The sequence below is a fragment of the Dendroctonus ponderosae genome, unplaced genomic scaffold (assembly GCF_020466585.1).
Source record: "Dendroctonus ponderosae isolate FM_Combo_2020 unplaced genomic scaffold, Dpon_F_20191213v2 Dpon_F_20191213_3, whole genome shotgun sequence".
NCBI classification, from domain to species: domain Eukaryota; kingdom Metazoa; phylum Arthropoda; class Insecta; order Coleoptera; family Curculionidae; genus Dendroctonus; species Dendroctonus ponderosae.
Window position 1 is genome coordinate 8771158 of NW_026018508.1, and position 25260 is coordinate 8796417.

The 25260-nt window shown below is 33.1% G+C and overlaps 3 protein-coding genes across 10 annotated transcripts in view; 1 reads left to right on the forward strand and 2 right to left on the reverse strand.

Moving 5' to 3' along the window:
• The window catches only part of LOC109545712 (venom dipeptidyl peptidase 4), a 26230-nt gene extending 17633 nt beyond the window's left edge, over window positions 1–8597 (reverse strand). The window contains exon 1 of the mRNA XM_048665218.1: window positions 8222–8597. Coding sequence (XP_048521175.1) covers window positions 8222–8362 — 141 coding nt within the window. The 5' untranslated portion in view covers window positions 8363–8597. The remainder of the gene's footprint in view (window positions 1–8221) is intronic.
• The window catches only part of LOC109545711 (integrin beta-PS), a 16440-nt gene extending 4565 nt beyond the window's left edge, over window positions 1–11875 (forward strand). Inside the window, exons 2-12 of the mRNA XM_019916549.2 lie at window positions 1239–1452; window positions 2116–2290; window positions 2352–2546; window positions 4749–4885; window positions 4939–5156; window positions 5980–6145; window positions 6233–6502; window positions 6566–6724; window positions 10802–10976; window positions 11198–11466; window positions 11527–11875. Of these exons, the coding sequence (XP_019772108.2) occupies window positions 1239–1452; window positions 2116–2290; window positions 2352–2546; window positions 4749–4885; window positions 4939–5156; window positions 5980–6145; window positions 6233–6502; window positions 6566–6724; window positions 10802–10976; window positions 11198–11466; window positions 11527–11792 (2244 nt within the window). The 3' untranslated portion in view covers window positions 11793–11875. The remainder of the gene's footprint in view (window positions 1–1238; window positions 1453–2115; window positions 2291–2351; window positions 2547–4748; window positions 4886–4938; window positions 5157–5979; window positions 6146–6232; window positions 6503–6565; window positions 6725–10801; window positions 10977–11197; window positions 11467–11526) is intronic.
• Window positions 10884–25260, reverse strand: part of LOC109545709 (RB1-inducible coiled-coil protein 1) — a 43808-nt gene continuing 29431 nt past the window's right edge. For 3 of the 8 annotated variants that reach the window (XM_048665211.1, XM_019916542.2, XM_048665217.1), the window contains 2 exons: window positions 24452–24858; window positions 21162–21501 (listed from right to left, as the gene is read on the reverse strand). In XM_048665211.1, coding sequence (XP_048521168.1) covers window positions 21285–21501; window positions 24452–24858 — 624 coding nt within the window. In that variant the 3' untranslated portion in view covers window positions 21162–21284. Of the gene's footprint in view, window positions 10970–14842; window positions 15906–16233; window positions 16408–18743; window positions 18851–21161; window positions 21502–24451; window positions 24859–25260 lie in introns of those variants that run through there. The other 5 variants (XM_048665213.1, XM_048665212.1, XM_048665214.1 and 2 more) reach the window with 5 other exon arrangements.

A 25260-nucleotide genomic window follows, 5' to 3' on the forward strand; every position in this document is an offset into this window, starting at 1 on the left:
GAAGGCAAGTGTTAGTACTTATGTACTTTCTTCCACTTACAGTGGAATCACACCCAGTACACGTACTTCTCTTCTTAATCAGTATTACGAGTACCAACAAATTTTGCGTTTGAGTTTTTTTAGAATGAGGAATCCAAATTCCCGTTTTTCTTTCTTTATTTTATTTATTATTTTCTTCGCTGCAATAGTCTTGCACCGATTAAAACATATATTCAAAATATGATATATTTTGGGTTTTAAAATATATCATTTTTGTTAGCTATATATCGTTCTCCAATATTTCTTAATCATAAAATGCCTAAAATAATAAAAAAAATTCATGCAAGTGCCTTGACATAACTTTTTTCAACGTAAGCAATTTTTATTATTAAAATTGGAAATAGATTCAGGAAAACTTACATGAGAATTTTTTTCGAGTGAAGAAAAAACATTCGAAATGGTTTGTGTTTTTGCGCCAGAAACTTTTAAATGCTGCGGATTGACTTCCTGTGAATGAAACATGAAATATCTCGACTTTAATCAACTACACATTTTTTGATTAGAAAATATTGTTAATAAAAAAGCTGTTTTCTAAAACGCGAAAAACTTCGGATGTTTTAAATGGCTCCAGACTTTTAAAGCTGACGTCCTCTAGGAACTGCAAGCTAAGAAATTAGTATATCCCATTTTTTTTTTCATTGGTTATAGTAAAAAAGGTTAAAAATATATTTAAAAAAACGAAAATTGCATTTAGTCTTTGACACCCTGTACCTCGGAAACTATTAACTTTCGGATGAGACAAATTTGCATAAAACGTATTATTCCTTCGTTAACAATATATTAGTGAATTTTGTCGCATTAGTTGAAAAAATACACCATGTATATTCTGATCGCCAGAACTACCAAATTTATGTACGTTTTTAATTACTATTTCCGTTAATCGATTTTCAATTACCTACAATAGGACTGTTTCTTTCTCTAAACACACTTGAAATTGTAATTTACTTTCGTTTCTGTGATTAAGGAATGTGTTTCATTTTAAAGGAATAAAATATGATCTAAATTCTAAATAACTGCTTTTAAAAGCTGGTCAACTCAGGCTCATGTATGGCCCTCATACTGTATAATGGAAACTTCCAAATTTATTTGGAGTTATTAACTATATATTTTTAGTAGATGCATTGATTTGCCTGCCTTTATGAATGTTAGTTTTAAATCAATTTGAATTGCTTTTACATGCATTTTTTGCTTTCTTTTAGACAAGCAGTAATACACACTGTCTAAATAAGTCTGATGTCAGTTCGTGTAATGCATCAGCTTCGGAGAATCCAGAACACAGTTTTGTGATTCTAAAAGAGAAAGTCCTGTCTGAATATCAGCAAATCAGCCCTCAACAGGTTCGACTTAAATTAAGAAAAAATGAGAAATACGAAATCAACTTTCAGTACAAACAAAGTGCCAACTATCCTGTTGGTAAGAATAGTTTAATGAACATTAGTACGTTAAGAAAATTATACTAATCTAGTTGCCTAATTTTTAACAGCAACTTGAGACCTTCAAGTTGTTGTTACTTTCTGGAAACTCCGACATCATGGCAGACTTACACTCGAATGTTTTCCTCCTGGAAACTGTACTGGAAAYARYATTTTRACTTTATGTGGTTTTGGGATTCATTTTCTGTATTTTGTACTTCGTACGTGAACCCGCCTAGTAATTTAAAGTGTCGTTTACTATTAGCTTTTTAAAATTTTGTTCACTGAAAAATTTGTCTCAAAAATTGTATTTTTTACTTGAATTTTTTGGGGGTCCTGACACACTAATTTTAATGTTTTTAGATTTTTCGAATCATTCTAGAGTTTTGGTCTTATTTGAGAAACATTACAAAAGCTGATATAACAACATTTTAGTCGATCACATTYAGCARCTACTAAGGAATATTTAARCTAAGAGATTCTTAAAAATTCGCCATAARTCAGRTGAAAAMTGCCTGCCCAAAACATACCGATGCCTGTGTTTTMAAATAATTATCAACGTATTTTATGCATGCACTTTAGCAAGTGTGCTTGGAGACAATAGCATTCTGTTAAAAATAATTCACAAGTTTGAAACATTTACTGAGATACATTGAATTAACAGATCTTTACTACATCATGGATCTCTCAAACTCAATGGCACCATCTAAAACAAATTTAGCAAAACTGGGAGCGAAACTTGCTGATGAAATGATGAGAAAGACTAATGATTTCAAAATTGGTTTCGGCAGCTTTGTAGATAAACTCACTTTGCCTTATGTCAGTTCACATCCAGGAGCGTAAGTATAGTAAGCAAAACAAACAACATACCGGTAAAAATTTTGTTTCCGGATTTTTTAGACTTAAGAATCCGTGTCAAAGTCAGACAATGAAATGTGAACCACCGTATAACTTTAGAAATCAGCTCTCTCTAGTGCAAAATGCCACGTTGTTCACTGAAAAAGTACAAAAAACTTTGATATCCGGAAATCTAGACACTCCAGAAGGAGGCTTAGACGCCATCATGCAAGCTATGGTCTGTAAGACTGAAATTGGGTAAGTACTTCAACCTCTTAGATAATTTCGAGTACAGCAAACCGTCGTTGTTAGAGCGAGAAGCCCTTAAAATTTTAAAAAGTGGGGGTTTTGCTTCGACCTATGTAACTGAGTTATTTAAGCTTAATGAATATTAACAAATTACAACTTCCATTTTTAGATTTTTCTACTTAGTGCTAAAATGAAGACTTTCACAAGTTAAAAAATTATGTATAGTGAAATTACGTAGTGATAGTAAAATAACCGTCCCAATTTTACTTTATAATACACGGTGATTTTATCAGTTGCCCAATACACCTCAAAAACTATTAATGTAAATTAAATACAAATAAAAAATGCAAAGTCCTCATTCCCACGTACCCCAACTTATTTTTTGATGTTTTTCTTTCCGAATACACTCATTACATTTCGTCATTTTTTAATTTGTTTTGTCTTGAAATTACCGTTTCAAGCTGTTGGCTCTGAACAAAATTAGCCAATTTGACTCAAGTAAAAGAATGATGGATAAAAAATATATTCCAAATCATGAAAGTTTCATTAATCAAAGAAGTTTTTAAATAATTTAGCACCGTTCTGTTCCAGACAGTAACTTAAACAAGACTYAACCTGCTCCCACACGATTTGAAACGCTTTTGGTAAGATCATCTTACATTCTTGAATTTTTCSTACCCGTTAATTATCAATATTCAAAGGTCGTATTTTGTAAACGACATGATGASGCCCAAGACAAAGTATACTGTTGTTCTACGCCTACCAATCCAATCATTTGCAAATATTTTGTCAACAGCATTTMAATTCAAAGCATAGTGAGAATAARTTCCATCATATTGCAAAAATTTGTTACCTCATAAACATAATTYCTGATATTCCACAAAWAAAATCCACTGGAGCGATATCGGGGGATTGTGCTGGCCAGGACGTTTCATACCAAGCGCTTAAAAGTATTTGTTTGAATCGAACCAAAATATGTCGTGATGTGATATTTTGCATAAACTGAAGTTTTCTGCAGATAATTTTTAAGCAGATTTGACGATCGTTCCATCGTCAGGCGCTCATCTTATGAAGATACCTATTATCCTTAGAATCTACAAAAACATTCGCGAAATGTTCGTTGCTTTTTTCAATCCCAGGCCTAAACAATTCACAATAAGTCGAAATGTGCTGTTAAATTAAGAATATCGCAATTTCTTTAAAGTTTCCAGTTTGAAATGTTGGTCTCTGGCTCCTGGTTTGCGGCTTCCCACCAATTTTTATCGAGAGATTAGAATATTTTATCGAGAGAACACCAACTTGCACAAATGCACCGCATTGTCTGAGATTTGTAACTAACTTGATGAAGTATTGTATGTCGTTGTCTTAAATTTTAAAAAATATGTTTTACCGACATAAATACACTTTTGATGAACCAATGTTTGATCAAAACATCAATCTTGCTGGTGTTCCGGACTGTTGGTTCTTCCTTGAAAACGAGACGCCGAGTGGTAAAACTGATAATTTGCCTCAGCTTTGGTATCAACGTCAAAAAGTATACAGGGTACCGCGTAAGCAAATGATGAAAAGGGTGGTGCTTCATCGTTTGGCTCAAAAGAGGACGACCTGACTTAGCTTTTATTTATAAAAAATGTCTGGCTCCTCTGCAATCAATGGCCAAAGTTCTTCAAAAAAGTTCTCATTTGAAAAATTGGGAGTATGATTGTGAGGATTTTAATGAAACTTGATGTGAATTTGTTCTGATGTAAGAATTATGTTCTGATGAAGCAACCGAGTCCCTCCGCTTTGGGCAAGTGGAAAATTCTTTAGTGTCATCATTTTATCCAGTTGAGTGAAAACATTTATTGAATCGGTTCTAGGTAGTTGCAGAGATATTTACTCTTTGCAACGCTGTCCGCATTGTCCTTTTCCTGCTCAAATGCTCGTGTCTACAAATAAAATGGATGTGTAAATTTTAGGAGTCTTTTCAACTTTTATTCCAAATTCGGGAAATAGTGCTATTCTTACTGTATCAAATGGAGTTCAACTCCAGAAATAATTTCTTAGCCAGAAATAGCTTCTTCACTGATATACCCAGAAAGATCTAGACAGCTGGTTTTGTAAACTGTTTTAGATATGTCTGATGATTCAGACAATAACGATTTTCCACGAATGTAGATATCAAATGATGTCTATCTGAATTTGTGTTATTATAATACAGTGTGTATTTAGCTGGAGAGCCAATGCAAGACATCTTTTGGTAATGTCCACTGACGCGGTCTCACATATAGCTGGAGACGGCAAGCTTGGTGGGGTAATAGAGCCAAATGATGCTACTTGCCATTTGGAAGATAATACTTATACAAAAGGTAACGAATAACAGCACTTTAAAATGTGACCATTTATGCTATTTTCTATCTAGGATTGCAGTACGACTACCCCTCAATATCCCAAATCAACTATGTGGCTCGTGAAAATAATATTAATATAATATTTGCAATTGTCTTAGAAAACTTAAAATCTAAAGATCATTTGAAAAACCACTATCAGGAAATGTCGAAAATTATCGAAAACTCCAAAACTGGTACGCTGGATAAAAATTCGGATAATGTGGTGCAGTTTATTTCAGATATTTATGATGTAAGTAGCCTTTAGATAAGAACGTCGTTGTATATTCGGAATGGAAGGATAAGGATTTAAATCTACAGTAATGAAAAAGAAATGTTTGCATGAGTACTTGGAAAAAAGCGAAGAAGAAATTCCTTCAAACTCGCCAATTTTACAACATTGTAAATTAAGCTTGGGTAACTCTGTGTCTTTAGACACCTTTGTGGTGATGTCGCTTTGTGTGTCCATGCGTTTCAACACCTCACCTCTTACGACGCGACACCTTCAACAACTTTTAATAGCATTCAAGATTGCAGACTTCGGATTGCAAGTTAGTGAAGGCCACGCACAGTTACCAGATGATTTGCGAAACTTCGTATGATGATGAAGTTATTCTTCATAAAAAGTTCTCGTTGCACCAAAATCCTAAAAATGTTTTTGTAGGGATTTTCTAGCCGTTTTTAATGTGCTTGTTAGTTCCTGGAGGATCCGATAAAGATTTGTAGAGTTTGGTGGCATTAAAATGTGTTAGTTAACTATAACTTGCGAATATTGATCAAATTCATCGTCGTGGGGTATCAATATTTAGATATACATGCCTGATCTTCGTCCTTATGTCAGTTGAATTCATTTCTAGGTGTGGTGTTCTAGAAGTACATTGATGTGGGATACGTTTTGCTTTCTTAGCATTGATAGCAAGGCCTTTGAGAATATCTTTTCATCATCAATCAGATCAAATCTTATTATTATTATAAAATATGTATAATAAACAATTAGACTAAAAATGTAATTGCTTTCACAATAATGTTTGCTCAAATTTAATGGAGCGTGTTGTGATGTTTTCCTATACTTGCAGCAAATTCGAGATGCTGTTAGGATAACGTCAGATGCAAAGAAAGACGTAAATGTAACCATAACTTCAAACTGTACCAGCTTTATTGATGGTGGTTGCTCTAGTGTTAAGCCCGGAGAACCTATTAAGTTCACGGCCATCATTGAGCCGTTAGTTTGTTACAATAACTGTACGTGAAGTCCACTTGGTAACCAACATGCGAAATAAGTTTAACCTTAAGACACTTTAAAATTTTATTGTGTATCTCTATTTTCAGCGAAACTAAACAAGAAAATAATAAAAATAAAGCCTGAGGGCCTAGAAGATCATCTTCAAGTGGAGCTGGAAGTGCTATGTGAATGTGCTTGTTCACTCAGTAGAGTACCACTCGATACGAGTTGTAGTCAGCAAGGAGATTTAGAGTGTGGAATATGTCGATGCAAGGAGGGCAGATTTGGATCTAATTGTCAATGTGACTGGACCGAGAGTAAAGGCGAAGATCCCAGTCAATGCATAAAACCAGATGGTAAAAATGAAACTTGTTCAGGTAAAATAAAGATTGTATGTTTTCTAAAGCAGTGCTTTACAATTTAAGCATATTGTTGTCTAGGTCAAGGAAAATGCAAGTGTGGGAAATGCGAGTGTAAATCCCGGCCAGACAAATCCGAACTAATTTATGGAAAGTACTGTGAGTGTGACAATTTTAGCTGCCCGCAAAAATGTTCAGGACGAGGCAGATGTGAATGCGGAGTATGCAAATGTGATAATGGTATACAATTTTAAACCTCTTGGGTGATTCAAAACTGGCGTCATTCCTCTTCAATGATTACTGCGGCTTACTTGGAGGATGCGGAATTTATTTTCATTGAGCAATTTCCTCGAATATATTAATTGCTAGGAATGCGCAATTCTTATGTTTCGAACCTTCAACAGATCCCAATGAAATAACCGAATTTACTACGATTTTTTCGTCATCTGACTCGCGTTTTGATAACTATGCTACCAGATCGGATCTGGTAGGAAATCTTAAATCTTCGCAAGAAATAAACAATTGAACATCGCATTGTAAAGATAACAAAAAAACACTTATTTTTAACTAAAACCCCCTTGTATATTAGTGCACAAAATTGAAGCCAATTTAATTCTACACAAAAAACTTTAGTAACATTTTTTTCCTAAATTGATGAAATTTTTAAAATATTAAGTTCTTTTTACTTCTAACTAGGTCTGGGTAACACTGTTGAGTCGCGCTCTTGAGTTATTGGCACTCTCTGAGTTGATGAGTTGTAACTTATTTATCACGTTATCCCAGCGCAACGGCACCTAGTTTTGAACGTTATTTTCGAAACTTTTGCGTTATTTTCGGCAAAATAACAACACTATTAAAAGAAAAGGAAGAAGCAAAGCTAGTATTGGAAATAAGCAAACAGAAGTTAACGTTCTGGCATATTTTGAAGCTTTTTCCGAGAAATCTGTGAGATATTTCAGAAGAGAACGCGGCCTTCCCTTATTTACAATTTGGCGAATCTTAAAGAAATTCAAGTATGTTCCATACAAATGTTAACTAGTTCAACAACTTCATGCGGGGGATTCCGAGGGAAGGCTGCGAGTTTGACGATGGTTAATGAATATACCAAATGTTGAACGACGAAGTTTGAGGAGTGATGAGTCAAACTTGTCCAATCAGGGCATGTTTAATACGAAAAATGTTCAATATTGCACCAAACAAAATTTATTTGAAATCGATACAATCTCAACCAGCTTTAAAAATATACAACTCTTTGCAATTTAAGTCAACGCTCTATCTTGGCTAATAACAAAGTTACCAATGGTGCGCACTTAATTTGATACTTCCCTGTATATTGCCGGTATAAGTGTGCAAGTTGACCCAAATATTGTATAAAGGAATTGGGAAAAACAAAACTTAATAAGTACGTTTAGATAGCGGGTTTGGGACTGGATTAGAAAACTCCTTTCATTATTTGAAAATGGCCGACGTTTCGACGCTTTATTCGATTTTTTTCCTTATTTTTTCTCTCTCGCAATGCTGGAATTAGGAAATATTTTATGACATATAATAGCGTATTATAAAAAAACGCTTCCGAATGACTTGCTAAAGCTAATAAGTTTTATTTATTGAGATACACTTGCAAGACTGAATGCTCAACTTAATAATTATACAGATTACCTACATCTCTTTAACGCAACACAGATACAGAGTTAAATAAATATAGAAATACAAACAATTATAAATGCGTGTACTTACAGTGTGCACAGCATCTCTGTTTTCTTCTTGTACTGAGGCAGCGTCGCGAGTATTGCGGAAAATCGTGCAATCGACCTGATCGATCAAACGGGAGTGATGTTCGTACGACCATCTCCAAACCTTCCCGCCGCCAGATTTCATCCCTGTTTATTTTAAAGATTGCGTTCGATTCCCAAACTACTGTTTGAACTGAACAAACACAGCAACTAGTGTTCGTTTGTTGATTTCGCTTTGATTGAGAAATTTTGCTGAGCTCACAAGATGTAACAAAAGTAGTGTTGTTTGACTTCTCATTTTCGTTTAATACAGAAACTCGGAAATCAAACTATGTTTAATTAATTAAAGTCGACGAAACTAAAAGTCGCTATTTACTTACAAAAATAATTTTAACATAAAATGTTTGTTTTGTAGCCCCTTCGTCCAGTGCGAGTTTTTCAAAGAATGTTGCACCTCTTGCCTTCAATAAACCAAAATAGTACAAAACATTTTGTGTTCAGTTGACTGTCGAATTGAATACAAGGAGCTTTCGACAACTTGTACGACTTATGTACAGGGTGTTTCCTCATAAGTTGACACCCCCACTAGATCGTTTATTTCAAAAAAATTGTGAAAGTGACCAACACAAAAGTTATTTAATTTTACTCGAAATAAGTAATTTTTTTCAATGAAACACCCTATATATTTTTATACATACCAAAATGATTTTTTCCTAATTTCAAAAATATACATTTTGCCTATATTTGCTTTAGCCGTTTTTCCTATATTGTTTCAAAAATTATAAATAGCAACAAATCAAAATGGCCTTCAAATTTGACAAGGCGCTTCCTCCACCCCATAACGTTCGCCCAGTAGCACCTTGTTAAATAAAAATGTTATCTGGATTGGACGAGCGGGTCCTATCCAATAGCCTCCAAATAGTCCCGACCTAACGTCTCTTGATTCTTTTCTCTGGGGTTATTCATAGAATATTGTGTAGGAGACTGCAGTTAGACGCCTTAAAATAGTGGATTCAAGTAACGATATTAATATTGATCATAACCAATATATTTAAATCGTTATCGAAAAAGTTCAATTAAATTATAGAGCATGTCTAGCGTTAAACGGAGGCCACATACACAATCAGTGATTTTAATGATTTTGTTTTTATTTATTCGTTTGTTTAGACATTTATAGTAGCAATAAATTCCGTTATGTTGCCTTTCTATAGTTTCCGTGTCATTCAGGCAACTTTAGTTTGTTGAATTTGTTGATTTGTTTTTCTGAAATAAACGATCTAGGGAGGTGTAAACTTATGAGAAAACACCCTGTACATTGAGAGCTGTTAAGTTAATTTTGATTGTACCTGTACAATAACAAGATTGCGGATAAATTTACAATTTAAAAAGACCGGCTAATAAACGTGTAATAATTAGGAAAAAAAAATCATTTTTGAACTTGTCACTTTGAAGGCCCATAATTCTATAAGGAAGCCGATCGGAATTTTTTTTATCTGAAGTACGGGCCTTATTTTCAGGTCTTCTATTGGCCTTCTTATAATTGACCAACAATTTCGGGACATCCTGTATATATTTTTTTTGCCACTAACATGGATAATTGGCTTAATTGATTTAATTAGATTTTGAATTTCCCATTAATTTTCTAAGTGTCGCAATATTTGATAGCTCGACGTTCAGTTGTCCTCAGAAGGGTTTATAGTATTTTCCCCATTGGTTCATAATGTAAAATTTCATCAGCAAAATATTTTTTACCGGAAAACGTTTGGTGGTACCACTTATAAAATTGAACAATCAATTAAGGTGTATTTTGTATTCTTCAAAAATCCAGTGGAATGCGATTTTTTCTTATACAAAATTATTTAAAATAAGCACAGCCCTCACTACCCAAAATGTGTTATTAATATTTATCAAACCTTTCTGCAGATATTTATAATTTTGAATTTTTTAAAGTAATACGTTCTTCCATATTAAGGCAAGGTCTATTTAAATTAAACTGTTGAATTTACGGTACTTATTTCTAAGACCCTGTATATAGAACTCATTGATTTTGAAGACAAGTTCAAATTATTATATAAAAATTGCGAAAAGAGAAATATTCCTGCCTGTTTCTAATTTTATTTTAATGTGGTTTTAGGTGATTGTTATTGTGTCAGTAAAAACCATTTTAAAACCTGTTTAAAAGTTTTAAAGCACCAAATAGCTGTTTGATTGCGAATTCTAAAATGCATAATACAATACAATTAAATAAAAATAATAAAAACTGCTTGCAATTGCTAAACCTCAGTAACCACGTCCAGTTTGATTGTTGAAATCTATCATTTTTCAAGCTTAAATCAATGTTGTTGAATAATGCAACAAACCAAAAATAAAGGTTTCATTAAATATGTATTTTATTGAGTCAAATATATCGTTCATATCCTGATAAAACTAACGCTGTTTAACGTGTAAACAGCAAAAGTGATTATCTAGAACGCAAAACGACTATCGTCAATGCACCACAACCGCCACTCAAGGGTATTAAAACAGAATAATTGATACATCTACATTCCAAATGAATTTATATGAAAGTTGTTACATTTTTCAGGATGGAGTGGTTCTAGCTGTGACTGTTCATCCGATGAGAGCCAGTGCATGCCTCCAGACAGAAAGTTTTTATGTTCTGGACATGGAAACTGCTCATGTGGCTCCTGTATATGCCGTGAAAAGGAAGGTTACAATGGCAAGTATTGCGAGAAATGCACCAACTGTGATTCTGAAAGGTAAAATAAAAATAAAAAATAAATAAAAAGTAAGTAAGGTAAATCAAAAGAGGTACTATATAAAATGAAGGGATGTTACAAACAGGCGTGAAAGCGGTAACCTATGAAACATCTATGAAACAATAGTATTATTGCATGCACTCCAAGTCCAAAAACTATAGGAAGGGGTTTTGCTTTGCTCGCTGATCTCTCTCAGTACATATGTGAAATTTTTATTATAGATGCGAAAAGCTAAGACCCTGTGTAGAATGTGTAGTATATAAATCAGGAGCATACGCAAGTTCTTCAACTTGTTCTGATCATTGTGATATATTTACTACAAATATCGTTAAAAAATTAAACGACACCAAACGAGAAGGAGTGAACGTATGTCGAGTTCCTGTAGAAGATCAATGCACTGTAGTATTTGAGTACAGTTATGATGAAAACAATATGCTTTTCGTAACAGCAGAAGAAAAAATGACTTGCCGAATCATACCAGATCTATTCGGTAATATTTAATATCTGAACATTAAAATCAATATTTGATACCCATTTTCTTTATTTTCAGTTTATATTATCAGCGTCATAGGTACAATACTATTAATTGGCATCATTACAATGATCATATGGAAAGTTGTAACTACTTTTCACGACAAGAAAGAATATGCACGATTTTTAAATGAACGGGATCAGACCAAATGGAGCGCGGGGGAAAATCCTTTATACAAACCAGGAACATCTCATTTCCAAAATCCTGTGTATGGTAGGGCTAGTTATAGAACTTCAGTGGCAAACGCCGAAAAGAAAAACGAAATAACTAAAACTGAACAGTGAAAGCAGTAGAAAATATCGAAAAAGTTGCACTGAATCGTAAATATATCCATTTAGATGACTAAGGAATAAAGGTTGTAAAAGTATTTTCCTTTCAAGTTATATCATTTGTTCCAATTAATCTGGAAAAAAACACTTAATAGCTTTACAAGATATATAGGTACGAGAAAGACTCCAAGTATCAGAATATCCATCACATAATAGATGATCGAATCAGTGTTGTTATTGCAAGCAAATTGATTAATCTCAGAAAGTAAGCAGCTGAACTTCTGAGTTTGAACTGAAACTGAAAGTTATATTGAAAATAGTACTCAGCGCCGATAAAACCATTTGAGTTTGGCAAAAACAAGAACTAACAGTTATATAACAATTCAAACATTTTGCGAACTTTTGAAGAAACTCCTTATCAAGTAATGGTCCAAGATGAGCTACATCATCGCTACTGTTCTTTAACGTCTTTAGTAAAAGTAAGCGATGACTTCCAAACATGGCAAAAAATGAGGTCATATAGTGACTGGCTCTGTGATAAACTAAGATTTCAAGCGTTTAATTTTTTTTACCAATGAGATTTACAAACTTAATTTCATCCAAACATGACAAAAAATGAAGTCATATAGTGACTGGTTCTGTGATAAACTAAAATTTCAAGCGTTAAATTTTTTTGACCAATGAGATTTACAAACTTAATTTCATCTGAAAAATAACTTACAGAGTGATTTACGATCAATTCATGGAGATCGACAAACGCAATGCTCGATTTCTCTGAAAATGTATTTCGGTGTTTTTTTAAACACCGAAACGTTTTAAAAAAATTAATGATTTGTGAATTTGAAATACATGACTGAAACGCAGGAAAGTAAATTATTTCTTGAAATTGGAAATAGTCAGCAAAACTTACATGATGAATGGAAATGCTTGGGAATACAGCATTATGGAACAGATGGAGGAATGCAACCTGAAGAAAATATATAAAAAACTGAAGGCTAAACGGGCAAAGGAAAAAAACCGAAACAACTAGCCAGTTCCAAGAATCTTGCCCTTGCCCCAAAATTTATACACACAAACTGAAAATGGTGGAAAAACACCGAAACATTGTTAAAAAATAAATAATTTGGGAACTTGAAATAAATGACTGAAACGCAGGAAAGTAATTTTTCTATTTCTATTTTTATTTCTATTGTGCTCTCCGAAACAACACGTCCAGTTGAATGCAAATTTGAGCAATTATATATAGTTTTTAATTGCGGTATTTTATGTAATTATGCTTCATACATAAAGAGTATATTTTTCAAATTGTGCAATAGCTGCTCAAAATAAGAGCACTGAAACAAATATCATCATTTTCATCCGACTGTATGAAACATTTACTGTAATAATACTTGTAAATCAAATTTTAAAAGAAAAATGAAAATTACTTTCCGCTGAACCTAATACAGGAAACTTCGGTTAGTTTGGTAGAAGCTGCTCTTATAAGGAGTAGGAGTGAAATTTACGAAAAATATAAACACAGAATGGCATACACTTGACCCATCTTGTAAGCGGCATCAACAAGGTTAGGCAGACAAAACCATCTAAAAAAAATTCTGAAATCAAAGTTATTGAACAAAGTGTCTCAAAAACAAATTACTTTCACTAGAAAAAATAGGACATTGCGAAAGAGCCTATCAGTAGATAGACTCTTTCGAGCGTGATTGTCGAGTGAACTAAAAAAGACTGTGTTCCTGTGTGTCTCAAAATTGTCTTAATAGTTTTACTTGAGTTCAGTCGTTCAGTTTTTCCGACAACTTTTCCACTTTTAAGTGTACCGATCAAAATAAATTGATTTGCTTACGCACATTCGTATTATCGCGTCTATTATGTATTAGTCTTTTCTAGGGAGTCAACGACGAGTTATCTTGCCGTGTGTTTACTTGCCATTTTTATGCAACCGAAATATATCAGTGCTAATATCGATAGCGGGTTTCTGAGAAAAGAACAAAAAATCAATGCTGGATTGAATGAAGAGAAAAGTTATCAAAAAACGAACAAAAAATTAGTTCAAATTCAAGGAGTAAAATTAAATTTGATTTGTTTGTGAAACTTCTTAAAACAATCTCCCACACACAGGGCTGGGCTTCTCTTTACAGGCTGGACGAAAATAACGCGTTTATCGGCGTTTTTTTTTGCTTAGGTTTTTACTTATACGACATGGCTTTGTCATATGATGTTTTTTTCGGTAGGTGGTAGACTCTTTATATAATGGAGCCCTTGCAATTTACTATTTACTATTTTCTCCACCAATCAACGCTACAAATTATTTTCTAAACTTTATCAGTTTTATTTGAGAAGAAGTTACTTTTTGAAAAATTTTGTGAGCGATGTGTATATATATTTATATGCAATGAAGACATTTTTACACTTTTCGATGATAACCATGCAATATAATTATAGTTTTCAATGTGATTAAATGAAATTGTAATTTTATATATTCGCTCCAAAGCAATATCCTAAACATTCCCAATTTGTTGTACTGCCTGAGTCTTCAGCAAGAAAATGTTTCAACAATTCAGTCGAAACCCTTTAACCTTGCACATTCTGCTACGCCAGCTATCGAAGTTTTAGTCCGTGGTATTTCAAAAACGTGAAGAGTAAAAAAATTCCCAGATATTAATAAGTAATCAAACGTTTTACAATGCAATGAAATTTCAAACATGGTCAAAATATCAAATATAATCTGATATTTTCCATGAGTTTGTTATATTGAATTTACTGCGGTTTTTACAATTTACACTCATTTCGTTTCACACTGCTACAGGAGCGCTAAACTTCAGTTTTATGTTAAAGACTAACACTAATTTAGAAGAAAAACAGATTTCACATAGAATATAAAATTGATTTATAACCAACAGATTGTTCTCTTATACTTAACTAAACTCAGTTTCAATAGATTACACGAAAATAACACGAAATTTATAAAAAGGCATATGGAATTTTCGTTTGCCATATACTTGTTAAAGTACTAACTAAGTAATATCCATATAATACGTTAAGAGTACAAGAAAAGAAGACAAAACATTTCTTGAATATTTATTAATTTTACGTTGGTAACATATAAAATTGACGACTTATATTTACAGGCACTAAAATGTAAAAATATTTTCAGTTCTAACAAGCCGATGATATCATGGTTTACGCTATTTTGATTCAGTTTAAGTATTGTTTATCGCAAACCAATAATCATTACAGTGCATTATTTTGACCTTTTAAGGCAAAAAGTATATTTAATATTGCAATATTTACAGACTTAGTGGCAAAGCTGCTTATGATCTGCTTAACGGACTCATTAAATTCAATCAATATTCCGCGTCAGATTTTCTTAGCACTTTCACATAGCAGAAACAATCTAATAAATTCAACTTCCAATTTAACCGTCCGTGAAAGCCTACACAGTTTAAATTAATAAATTATTGCATATTTAATCCTAAGGCTCTAAGATAAGAATACTCAAATTATTTACATAAACTATTGAGAACAGTCATTGAGTATACTAAATTAAATAAGTTTACAATCTTAAAATATAAATTGGCCCACTACTGAATTTCTGATTTTTTTTAATATAACAATTTTTAATAACAATTATTGTTTCCTGTACTCCTATATTTTACTGCTGACAACAATTGAAACACCGCAGAAATTATCAATAACAATTACATGAAAAAAATAATAGGTAAATATTTGTGCATTATTATTGTATGGTTGATTTAATATCAAACATGAACAATAAAGTATATTACAAGAACGCCAACGAAATGAAAATATTTCTTAATTTTAGCCCTTTTCTGTCCTTTCAAGCATACATAAATCTGATTTCAGTCAAGACAATTAATCATAATTAAAATTCATAATTCTACACATAAATTTAAAAAATTAATGCAGTAAAATAGAGCCGCAATAGTAATTATCTAAAAAATTATTAAAATTAGAAGAGAATATTTCTTTCATTTTATTGGAAAACAATTATCTCACGACCTTAAATTACACAAAGGCTATTAAAGCGGAGGACAAAAACCAATGCTGTTATTATTCTCTACCTCACTGTATGTCTTATGAATTGATTAAAGTTTCGGTCTGAACGATCTGAAAAAACACATATACTTAATACATATGATTTTAACCATAAGCGGATGTTTGAATCGGTATATAATGCACATGAAATATTCACATAAGCAATAAACGATGTTTAAAGAATATGTGAACAGATCCAGTCGCTGCAGTGTTTGCGTACAAGCAGAACAATATTTCTTATTATTATTAAAAAATGAACTGTTAGTGCCATGTGGTGCTCTTTTAAATTTGGCGAAAACTTGGACACCATTGGATGTGGTATTGAGATAAGTCCTACAGTACAAAATCGTATTACAGAATTTAAAAATTTGCGTGAATTATTTAAAAAACATTAAAATTAAATGTTAACTTTGCCAGCCTGTATCTCAAAAATGAAACCGTTTTCAATATATGGTTGTATGATAATTTCGACTTAAAATTGGATTTTCCATCGATCGTTAAAGTCCTGCTACTGTAAGCTGAGTCACCCTGTATATTGGCCGTTGCTTCTTAAAATCTGAGGCCCGATATAAAACTGCAATATGACAAAATATATTGGCATTAAGATGGCAAGAAGTTTCTTTTTGGAAAATGTTGTGAGCATTGTCTATATATGTATATCTTTATATGCAAGGAAGATCTTTTTTATGCTTTTTGACGATAACTATGCACTAGAATTAGAGTTTTTAATAATATAATGTTATCAAATAAAATAGTCATTTTTGGCCAGATTTTTTTAAATTGCCGTGACAGTCAACGTTTTAAATCTCAAAATATTTGCTCCAAAGCAGTATCCTAAACAACCCCGATTTTTCAACTGTTAAGTGACAAATTTGATCAACCCTTCCAGAACTATCTTACCTAATTGAACTAATAAAAATAATTTGAACAGTCTCAGTCTCCAACAAGAAAAATTTTCAACAATTCAGTCGAGACTCTTTAACCATGTCGACCGCCATTCACATTCTGCCAGGCCAGCTATCGAAGTTTAGGTCCGTGATATTTCAAAAACGTGAAGAGTAAAAAAAATCCCAGATATTAATAAGTAACCAAACGCTTTACAATGAAATAAAATTTCAAATATGGTTAAAATATCAAATATAATCTGATATTTTCCATGCGTTTGTTGTTTGTTGTTATATTGAATTTACTGCGGTAGCATGAAAATATTGAAGACTAACATTAATTTATAAGAAAAACAGGTTTGTCTATAGACACATCTAAATTCAACATATTTCAAAACGGGCCACCTTAAATATCTTCTAAAACTGAGTAAAAAATATGTAAAAATACACCGAGTTAGATTTGCCAGGACGTGTTAAAGATACGAATAAAGCTCCTTCTGTCCAAGGTATTCTAGCAAGACCAATCTCCTCTACATAGCGCCCAAATTTTCACCAATTTCTTAAATAGCACGTAGGAATCCGAAAGGAAAAGCGACAACAAAAGTATTATTTTATGCTCCGGACTTGATTCCAATAAATTTCTTTCTACGCGAACATTTAAGTAAATATTAGTAAAGTTTGTCAGTACTAAGTTTGTTACTAAAAATAGTTTTTTTGCACAATTAAGTTTTAAATTAAACGAAAATGTAAAACAACATTTCTCAGGCTTGCCGCACAATTTCACCGCCCATTATTTAACGAATAAAAATTTTAGGCGGTTTAAAATTGATGCCAAATTCGTTTGAACATTATAACTGAATGTTAACTCAGTTTGAACATTTTAACTTTAAGCGTTTTATTGTTATTTTGTCAAAGTTTCTAATATTTTCATTTCCACGCATCGACGTCGATAATTTGAAAATAAGAATCTGGTATACTAAGTGAAAACGTGTCAACATTTTCCGATTATCAAGAAATTGAACACATGAGCTCAAGATTGTGAAAATCTACCCAAGAGCCGAAAAGTTATCCCTACAAGACTCAAAAAGAGAAAATTTTATTTTTTGAGAGCACCCTGTAAATTAAAGAGATGGTGAAACACAAAACCCGTCTCGGACTATTTGATTTACCTCTGGACTTGTGTTGTTGAGATCCAAGTAAAACCTTTATTGCCCAACTAGCAGCATGCCAAAATTTTTGCAATTTTGCATTTTTTTCATTCATCACCCAGTAGAAAATTTATCTGAGGCGATTAATTTTTACCGAAAGATTGACGAACAAAATTTAAATGGGGCTCAATAACACTTCAAGTAGAAACCAAATCGCTCTAAGCAATCAGAATTTATACTGATTCAAATGTAGAGCAAATTTGGCTCGTTAACGTTTATTTTGTTAAGCAGTTCAGTTACAAGTGATTTGATTGCCAGTAGAGACTAATTCCTAAAATATTATCAAAACCTCAAAACGTTGCTAGATGAATATTTATGCAATTGGTTGTTAAGTGAAATGTACAGTTGGTACCGCACTTATTGTTATGGCGTTAGCGTATATAAATAAAACTGATTATACCTTACTGGATACCGTGTTTCGCTTATTGCAGTAACTGCATACGAAAAAAATCTGTAAATATTTTTGCGGTCGAATAAAGTACTGAAGAAAATATTTGTATTTATCTAAGATAATGCATGTGATATTTATATTGAAAAGCTGCCATTCCTGTATCGACGACCCAAAAAAGGTTAGCCGCATAACAAAAACAAGTTTTCACCAAGTACTTAAGAGCATACTGTTTAGTTAGAACACAATTACTTGTAACGTTTGGAGACACATAAAATCGTTAAAGCGAAACTTTGTTAACATTTGAAATCATAAAAATGTTAATTGTTATAAAAATGAGTAAGCACTTATTAATTGAATTACAAGAGTATTAGTTTAGACCGCTGATCTACAATGCGAAAATGCATCAAAACCAAGGAAAAATACATACTTTTTGTACGAACTCATTTGCTAAACATGCTTCGAAACATTGCTTCAAACCAGTTTGTGCTATAAGTTGCTTGTTCAATCACTTCATTACACGAATCATCCTCAAACCTACCAAAACCAAGAAATTTATAAGTAAACAAATCGTGTAATATTGTTAAAGTTCCCCAATGCAATAAGTTGCTATTTCTTATTGTTACTAACATAACAAAACTCTCATTGACAAAGGTATTATTGCATTGAAAGCGTCTGTGTTATCGAAAAAAACGTTTAAATATACGAAATATTAATGATTTTTAAACATAAACTAATGCAGAATGAGTGAAGAGTTTAAAAGTACCTACATATTTAAAAGTACATATAAAAGTTAATAAAATTATTTTTTTGAAAAACGTGAAGGCGATTTATAAATGAAGCAAATAATTCGAGACTCAAGAACTACGCAAGTGTTGAAGAAACATCACAGCTGATGTTTCTTTCTCCAATACTTCAAGTTCTTACCTTAAGAACCTGAACGAACTGTGAACGTTATGTCCCAATATCCCAAGGGCATGATTATTAACACAAAAACAGATAATACATGCAATTTTGAAGCATTTAATTCAATAAATTTGATGAAGGTATAGGAACAGAACAGAACGGAAGACAAAACATTTGAAACGAAAAATGAATATGTACCCCATTTTGCTGAAGATCAAAAGTGACTATGGTAGAGTGCCAGTAAATTACACGTAGATACACTTATATCGTTTCAAATTAGGCCGGTAAAAAGTAAAACTATTTCATAAAAATTTACTTTTCTCTCATATTTCTCCAGCCAAAGCCAAATTAAGTATATAAACAAATTTATCTGAGGGTACCACAATTTTGTCAGTCCTGTGAATTAGATACAGGACGACAATCGCTAGCAACTTCTAGGCCGGTATGTTTAGTCGATCTTCGAAACTTCGGAGATTGTTTTGAGTGATTTGGCCGAGCGTGCCGACGTCGACGCGAAAGCGACGGGTTCTGATGCAAAGCTGTTTCTTATTAGGTAGAATCGCCGACGATTCTCCCATAGAATGAGCATGCGCAATATCACTATTCTGGTGACCCTCGCCGTCCACATTTACAGTGATATTATTAATTTACCGATAAAATTTCGGCTTTGCTTGATGTTTATTTAGTTCGTGAAGTCGTTTTAAAAGTCGGCGGTGGAACGCAGTAAAATGCAGAAAAGATAAGGGCTTTCCACTGCGGATAGTGGCCTCGAAGGATGAGATATTGTATAAATAAATCACAAAATAACAATTTTATCCTAGAAGACATATTAGCGGTGCCAGCCGTTATTAATGTTGAGAAAACCAACCAATAATTCCGAAACTTCTTTTCTAAATATTAAAAAAATGTAATGCAGTAAAACTTTGTTTATTAATATTATTTCAACAACACTTCATACATACAAGCTTGAATTTTTATCACCAAGTAGGAGCTCAGAATAAAATTAATTAAAAATATCTATTATCAAAAGAACAGGCAGGCGTCGATTTGTGATTTGTTCCTGGCGATTGATTAATGGCAACAAAACATTTTGCACAATTTCCATTGAGGAAAGAAAGTGTTTTCTAAAATCGGCTTCAGTAAAATTCTCTAAGGTATTTTCCATATCTCGAATATACCTATGAAAATAATAAAATTATTATTTGAATTGCATATCACGCTTGTTGATGTTTCCTTTACGTACCTTTGTAGTATGTTCAAATCTAGTTCCAAGATCGAATTATAATATAACACTGTACAATACATCGAGATCGTTATCTAAATATTTAAAACAGAAATAGTACAAAAAACACGAGAAGTTGTAAACTTTCGCTCACAAAATAGGTTTGGCGATTGTTCGGAGATGCTTACTCCCATCTCCGACAAATTCCCACCGCATCGCCCAACAACATTAAAATGCGCGTGCGTCAGATGTCCAACCGATCGGGCGTGCAACCAAAATTGCGTCCCGCGAACGTCGGGACGCATCGTCAAAGATCGACTAAACTTAAAGCAGCGTCTACAGAAAGTCGTGCGTGTATTTAAAATAAGGAGTTCCATTTTCAGCGTTAAAACTGTCGCGCTACAACAGTCGCTCGTTTGCGGGTGCCCTTACAGTTTCCGAAATGCTAATGTTAGTGTTTCGATATACTTTTCAAAGTATAAATACAAACAGCAGCAGGCAACCGATGTTGTGAAACCACATTGTGTCCCGTTTGGACAAAGCTGCAATTACGATTGAGAAGTAAGAGTCCCCAGAAGAAAAAGTCGGCACATTAAGCTAAAGCTTAACACTTAAGTAACAATTCCTGGCTCAACTCCAAATGCTTTGAGCGAACCCAAAATCAATGCATGATGGCCAATGCAAATGATTGGTGTTTACAAACTAGAGTATAACAATCAGTGCCATATTAGAAAATTTATTTCCAAACTTAATCACAAACATTCCACTAAGGCTTTAGTTTGCATTCCTTAAAGCGCCTTCTAAGCGTGTTAAAGACGATTTACAAGTGAGTTGGAACAAACACTAGAATATGTATTCAAAGCTGCTCTTTAAAACAACTGTAGCAATGAGCATAAATATTATAAATATTATTATTATTATACTGTAAGCATAAAAATTATGCCCGTTTTTCTTGCGTAAATAATATTCTAACCAGTCAGATCTTCTTGGTGAAGTGTATGTTTCTGTAGTGTTAGACCTCAAACACTCCAAACTTTGGGATTTAATCCTCCTGTGAATTCTAAAACATTTTTCTGTTAAACAATAGTTTTACAGGCACATTTCGTCATTGCCTGGCGTCAGTATGGCTTCCAAAGTTTAGGCAAACAATAGAGAAACGTATTTTCACAGAACGAAATCAGTAATTGAACAAACCATATCAAACAMGGTCATTTCGCCACACCACATGCTAYTATCTAACTGGWYATTGATAATTTTCGCGAGTTCAACTACCGATGGTGGAGCTGCGAAMSGTCAAATTACTCGTTGTMGAGTGAMAGTTGAGACTTGTTTATTTATTGGAGTTGATGGCATTTATAACATAAAACAATACCTACACACTTTTCGATATGTTTCTATTTATTTAAAAAGCTTGCAAAAATTGWTTAGAACCAAAAAAAGCAAATTACAATCARATGTAAACATCATTGTCAACAAAACAAGTATCAAATTACTACTTAACTTGTGGTTATAATTTTAACCACCAGGGGACGTCTGGACTTTTGAACTCGCGAATAACTATTCTGGAAGCATGCCCAACTTACCAAACTAAAATACTTCATTGCTCATTGAATCCAATCGGCTATCTACTGTCCAGATACACCCAAATAACTACTTCCTATTTCCCTCTTGAAAAGTTATAAAGCAGCATCTATAATAGAATTTATCAAGGAATTTATGTCCGAGCCTAAAAATCTTGTCAGATGTCGAATTTGATAGTTTTGCAGCCATATTGATTTTTGTTTAATGGAAATATAAATATTTTATATTTTCACACCATCGGATATTCGATTATTATTTTTAAGTGTCTCCCCAATTTACTACGTCCAGATTATTATAGTTACAGATTTCTGCCTTTAAATCAATTTGACGTTAAAACTGTCAAATTTGACATCTGAATATATTTCTAAATTCGGACCTAAATTCCTTTATAAATTTTATTATAGATACTGCTATAAGATTTTTTGGATAGGTAATAAGGACGTAGAAAATTGGATGACACTAAACAAAATAAACGAAATTCAGAGAATCTATTAGTTCATTTGTCAAGAACCGTCAACTCAAAGAGTATGTAATTATATTATTATATATTTCTAAAATCGACCAACTATCCGATGGTGTGAATAAATTACATTACGGTACAAGCGACGAAAGTCGAACTTATGCCACTGCGTGAAGTTGGTCATTCATGCAGTGGCGGCCCTTCAACTTTCGTCTCGTGTACCGTAATGTAATTAAAAGTAATTGTAATTAAAAGTAAAGGTAATTGTAAGTTTTGAAAAAAAACGGCTTTAAAAATGTTGTCAAAAAAACTGTCTGCCGACAGTCAGAGACACAGTTGGCAGAAACAGTTGAGCTGTCAGAAGAGTGCGTGGCAAAAGTTCTTCCTTTCCACACTGGATGAAGCAAATTTAATTGAATGATGGGAGRAAAGGTAAATTGTCATTGTCATATAATAGTTAAAAGTTATTCTTTCGCTATCGAAAAAAGTGGCGAAGCTGTGTACTTTCCACCAGGTGATCAASAAAGATGCCGTCAATAATGTCAAATTTGACATCTAGGAAGATTTCTAAGYTTGAATCTAAATTGCTTGATAAATTCACATCACATATTCTGCTTTAAATCTTTTCCGAATGATAATAGGGAAGTAATCATTTGGGTGAAACAAAAAAATGTCMGTTTAACAGTGGCAKGTTCAGTAATTGGTTCTTTAGWCGTGTTATGTTGATGATTTGCAATCGGACACTTCGGCGCTTGTTCTATAGACCCGCATTTAACCAAGTCGGGAAAAGTAATTTCGGTACTTGAAGWTCCGAGAATCAGACATGCTTCCGCGTGTTTCAGATACGACTGTTTGAACCAGTCGAAATGGCGWYGAGAAGGAAAAAACGAAACCAAACCTTCTCCCATAGGTAAGATTAAAAATATGATCCTTGATCCACGAAGCAGAAGAGAAGAATGCGAGCAAGAAGACAACTTTAGCTTTATCAGAACTAAAATGAATGCTAGGGATGCTCTTTCGGAACAGAGAGTGTGAGAGCTAACAATAGTTGCAGACTGGTTTATCGAAAGATATTATCTATGTGAAGTAACCAAAAGCATTGAAGGAATTAACGGCCGAATTAACGAATTGTAGTCTGTAGTGTTGAAGAAAACCCAGGATTGTCGATCTTTGGAATTAGACATTCCACAAACGACCTTACACCGTATTTCGCATAAAGACTTAAGTCTTAAAGCTTTTAAAGTTCAGTTAACACAAGAACTCAGGCTTTAAAGATCGAATTGGTGAAGTTATCGAGAACATACAGCCGCAAATGTCAATTGCTCATCGAAAATTTCATGAGATGAATATGGTGCTGCAAGCGGAGCCATGGTGGCCATTTGGCTAATATCGTTTTCAAATGTTAGTGGCATATCTTCCTCTTTACAACGAAATAAACATTCATTAATATCTCTTAAAAAATACTAGTTCTTTTAATATCAAAATGAAACTCCTTATTGGAAAACCCTTTATATGTAGACATTTATTGGTTCCTTGAATGTATTATTCTAAAAATGGACAGTTAGAAAACCTCTGCCGCTGAAGTCATTGTAATTATACCAGCATTCCAATAAAAATAAAAACTATGTGTTACCGTACCAACTACTGTCTACATTGTAAATTTGTAAAAAATTGAGTTATTTAGTTTTCGTGCATAACGGTTAGATATACTATTGTTAGCAATGCTGCATCATGATTCAGGCAGATAATAACAAACACTGACAGTTATCTTCATATTTTAAATGATCGAGGAAGATTTAAACTGGAAACTAACCGATACTTGGCTGCAATTTTAAAAGTTATATTTTCTGCTCATAGCAAATTACTGCAGTCCAATTAATTCACAACAGTAAAAATAATGAATATTGTTAGCCCCATTGACCGACTTTAAAAAATAAAATTAACACAAAATAAAAAAAACTTAACCTACCCATCAATGTCTCCTAGTCCAGGAAAAACCTCTTGAATTCCGCTGTCCTCGGCGAAAGGCTTTTCATTCGTGTCAGCAGTAGGATTTTCTGCCGGCAATTCAGACAAGCCACGGTCATCACTTGACGGTATTTCGACAGTTTCTGATGGGCATGGACGATCTCCCACATTGTCAATGGACCCAAACGTCATAACTGACATTTCAGCGAAATTGAATTGGCATTGTGTTTCTTCTACAAGTGGTCCGAATGTTGTTGCTACTGAATGACTGGTTGACATTGCAGAAGCTTGTTTCGGTAAATAAACGGATTGAGATAGATCCGCAGCCTCACGATGAGCAGCAGATATCGGTTTCAACTTAACTCGGAAGAATTTAGCTCCTTTTGGAACTTTGTAACGATTCTCACTCTGAAAAGTACCAGGAAAGTTTTACTTAATGATTTTTTTTACTAAAAGATACTAAGTAAAACGCACATCGGATTTAAATGAACGAATGCAATTGTCTATTTTTTTTAAATATTTTGGCAATTAAAATTATTTGAATTTAATTAGAATTTATTTTTTATCAGGAAAATATATATCGTGTGCTTCAATTTTACTACGTCACCTCACTTATACCTAAATATGCAGAGTGGTCCATAATGAATACGTCACGGTGTAATTGCAGACTCTGGATGTCAAAATAATRCGATCTAACCAAACATGTAAAATATTGTTCGATTAAGATGATACGRACGATTAAAGTTCCTATTTAAATTTCAAATTTATTCTACAATTTATACAATTTAATTAAATGGCGCAAAAAGTTGA